At 39.5% G+C, this 4224-nt stretch overlaps 1 protein-coding gene across 1 annotated transcript; it reads right to left on the reverse strand.

Moving 5' to 3' along the window:
* Positions 1-2841: 2841 nt before the first annotated feature.
* LOC103109967 (olfactory receptor 4P4-like) lies at positions 2842-3765 on the reverse strand. Its single transcript, XM_007519110.1, has one exon. The coding sequence runs from the start codon at positions 3763-3765 to the stop codon at positions 2842-2844; it is 924 nt and encodes a 307-aa protein (XP_007519172.1).
* Between the last annotated feature and the right edge of the window lie 459 nt (positions 3766-4224).

Genomic DNA, 4224 nt, shown 5'->3' on the forward strand with positions numbered 1-4224 from the left:
GAATGTTTCCTTCCTCTTCCTCTAGCAGGCCAATTATACGAATGTTACTTCTTTTGATATCATCCCATATGTCTCTGTTGTTGTTTTCAGTGTCTGTCAATCTCTTTTTGAGATCTTTCACCTCTTTCTTAGTTTTCTCTACCTCATCCTCTGTCTGACTAATTCTGTTTTCTGCTTCTGTTAGTCTGCTTTCCCTTACCTCAGCTTCATTCTTCATTACAGCTATTTCAGCTTTCAGCTCTCTAATTGCCTCAAGATAATCAGTATTTTCCTTGGGGGTCTCAACTGTTGTTTCCCTAATACTGCCATTCCTTTCCTCCAATGTTGTTTTCATTTCTGTGATTAATAAGTTTATTATTGCTTGCATACTTTTCTTATCTACGGTTACTTCTGGCTGATTTGTAGTTTCTTCTGGGCTCTTGTCTTCATTCATCGGAGTAGCAGTTTTATTTGTTTTTGATCTACCCATTTTTTTGATTTATGTGTTTCTTATTTTTATGCTCTGTTGTTCCTCAGTTGCTGTGTCTTGAGTAAAAGCAACACTATACTAAATACCTTTATGACAATTGCACTCACCAACCTCAGGAATTAAAATAGCAACTGAAGGAAATATTGAAGCAGTTTAATCACTACCAGTTAGCCAAACAATGTCTTCAGTCCGTGAAAAAATAGCAACCAAGTCCAAGTGAAGAAGAAAGAGAAAAGAAAGAAGGTATAGCAAGAATAGGCAGTTATGCAAATCTGATATCCACTGTATAGGCATAACAAGATGAGAAAGGGAAGTAGAGCAGAGATACACACATAGAGAGTCCACACTGAGTCAGATTTCTTCCCCAAAATAATTCACAAATTCAGAAAGGCAAAGAAGGAAGGAAGAAGTGTATGACAAGAGAGAAACAAGAGAGAGAATAGACAAAAGAAAAAGAGCTGTAATTAAAGATCAGTGAAAGGAAAAGTTTTTTTAATCGATTACTTTATTTTTTTTTATTTTATTTTATTTTTTAATTAGCTAGGAGGAGGAAGAAGGGGAGAGTCTGTAGAGGAGGTAGGAGTAACGAGACAAGTTTCTCCCACAATAGATAAGATGCCCACTACCCTAGCAATGAAAGATACCCTAAGAGTTAATTCTGATCAACCTAAAGGAGGGGGGGAAGATATATGCCTTTATATAGTATTAATGATGAAATAGATCAGGGTAAAAAACCCTGTCCCAGATTGCCTCAAGTCTCCTGAGCAGAGGCAGCTGATTGTTAAGAAGGAAAAAAAAAAAAACCCTCAGAACTAGACAAGGATAGGAGGAATAGACAGTTCTGCAAATCTACTATCCACTGTATATTCTAGTGGTAGCTAAAGGAGGAAGGGAAGTTGAGCAGAGATACTCTCAGAGAGAGTCCACTCTGAGTCAGATTTCTTCCCCAAAATAATTCCCAAAGGTGTATCAGTGAATTCAGAAAGCTGTAGGATTAAGGAAGAAAAGATGACAAGAATGAGAAAAAGAAAAAAAAGAAAAAGATAGGAAAAAGAACAGTAATAAAAGAGCGGTGAAAGGAAAGAGTTATTTATTTATTTTTTAATTATTTAATTAGCTATGTCGGGGGGAGGGAGGGAGGGAGGGGAGCTGCCTGAGCAGAGGCAGCTGATTGGCTACTTAGAAAGAAAAAAAGGCCAGAGGTTTCAGAAGGGAATAGACTTAGAATGAATTATACTCCCTGGTGGCACAGGAATCTTGGTAAAGAAAGAAGCTCAGCAGGGGAGCCTGCTAGGAGCTGGTCCCCAGGGACTGGTTATGGGTGGGGGAAGGGGGAGGAGGTCCACTTTGGTAATAATAATTTAAAAGAAAAATTTTTTTTCCTTTCTTTCTACTCTATTTTTTAACCCAAATTAAGTTATAGTCACCTCCTTGGTGTCACTACTAGGACCTCTTATTGACTAACCTACTAAAGGCAGAAAATCCTACCGTTTCCAGTCAATGTGGTCAGAGCTCAAGCCACTAGCAGCTCCTTAGTCAGCCATCTTCTGGGAACCACCCCACTCTCCTATTCTTTATCCCTCTGGAAATATGGACCCAAGGTCATTGTGGGATGTAGAAGGGAGAAGGTCTGGCTTCTGTAATAGCTTCCCTGCTGAACATGGGTGTTGACTGGTCAATCCATACTCCCAGCCTGCCTCTCTCTTTCCTCAGAAGACTTTTTATGCAGAAGGTCTTAGGTATATAAAACTTCTTGGGGGGGGTTGTGGTGCACCTGGTTGAGCGATATGTTGTATATAGTGTGCTAGGACCCGGGTTTGAGCCCCTGGTCTCCACCTGCAGGGGGAAAACTTTGCGAGTGATGAAACAGTGCTGCAGGTGTCTCTCTGTCCCTCTATCTGTCTCCCCTTCCCTCTCGATTTATGGCTGTCTCTATCCAATAAATAAAAAGATAATAAAAAAAAAAGAATTTCTTGGTGGCCCAGAAGTATCACACCTGGTTAATAGAACTTATTATGCACAAAAGCCCCTGACCCTCACCTACAGGGGGATTCTTCAGGAGCAGTGAAACAGGTTTACAGGTCTCTCTCTCTCCTTCTCTCTCTCCTTATCCTCCCCTCTCAACTTCTCTCTGTCCTATACAATAAAATACAAAAATGAAAAACCTCTGAATACTCCATGAAATTGACTTAGCTACCAATAAAATGGTGTATGCAAGAATTTTTTATGTTTCTTTAAATTTGACGTATTGTTTCTTTTATCCCTTTCAATCTAGTCATGCAATGTAAAAATCTATGATGTAGTTTTTGACTGCTGACTCCCTCTCCTAGAAACCTGATTACATAAAAGACTCTTTCAAATTAATTGAATGCTTATTTTGAAAGCAGTGAGTGACACCAAACTTTCCTCAGGGTATTTTTCATCTCAGCATTTCTTAGAGTGTAGATTAAGGGATTGAACATAGGAGCAATGATGGTATAAAACAGCGCAAACACTTTATCCTCGGGGAAAGTCGTAGGAGGTCTAAGGTAGATAAAGATAAGAGGTGCGAAAAATAAGAAGACCACTGTGATATGAGACCAACAGGTAGAGAGAGCTTTGCGTCTCCCCTCAGCTGACTGATTCCTTAAAGTGAATAATATAATCCCATAGGACAGAAATAAGACAACAAAGGTAACCAAGGAAACCATACCAGAAAAGGCTATCACAAGGACTCCAGTAATGTAGGTGTCCATACAGGCAATTTTCAACAAAGGGAAGATATCACAGAAATAATGATCAATTTCATTAGGTCCACAGAAGGGTAGAGTTACTGCTATAGTGAACAAAGGGATAGCATGGATGGCCGCACCAGTCCAGGCAGCTAAAATTAGGAGGTTGCATCTTGTCCTGTTCATGATGAGCATGTAGTGAAGGGGTTTGCAGATGGCCACATAGCGATCATAGGCCATGGTGGTCAGGATGAAGATTTCAGTGCCTCCAAAGAAGTGCATGGTAAAGACCTGTAACATGCAGTTACTATAGGAAATGGCCTTTCTCTCCACTAGCAGGTCAGCAATAAGTTTGGGTGTTACAGTGGAGGTATAGCAAATGTCTATTGAGGACAAATGCAGGAGGAAATAGTACATGGGTTGATTAAAAAGGGAGCTGCATCGAACAGAAATCAGGATCAGAAGGTTTCCAACCATCAGGGCAATATAACAGAGTAAGAAGAGTGCAAAGCAAAATAATTCTATATTCTGGTCATCAGAAAGTCCTAAGAGGATGAATTCTGAGATGTTTCTTTGGATTTCCATTGAAGCATATTCTTGTAAGTCTTGTACAAAAAGTATATCTAAAAGAAATAAAACACAAGTTGGTACAATATTTACAGACTGAGGCCGGTGAGCTAGCTCACCCTGAGAGTGCTTGTGCAGTCATATTGTTCACATCCACATCTGAACCCGGCCCTCAGGCGAGTGGACAAGCTTCTGAGCTGTGGTGTCTGTTTCTGTCTCTCTTGTGTTTCTCTCTATCTGAAAAGGTCAGCCAGAGCAGGGAGGCTCTGGTGAAAACAACCAAAATTAACAATTTTAGCTTAACATAAAATTAATGAATGTTGATTGACATGAGTAGAATTTTATTATGAAGCTTGGTTTATTGAATCACGTTTACAACATAGTAAAAGAAAGAAAGGAAGAAAGAAAGATCAACTATTCTAGGACTCTAAAGCATTTACTATCATTCAGTTAGTTACAGCAAAACATTGCTTTGCT

The sequence above is a fragment of the Erinaceus europaeus genome, chromosome 17 (assembly GCF_950295315.1).
Source record: "Erinaceus europaeus chromosome 17, mEriEur2.1, whole genome shotgun sequence".
NCBI lineage: Eukaryota > Metazoa > Chordata > Mammalia > Eulipotyphla > Erinaceidae > Erinaceus > Erinaceus europaeus.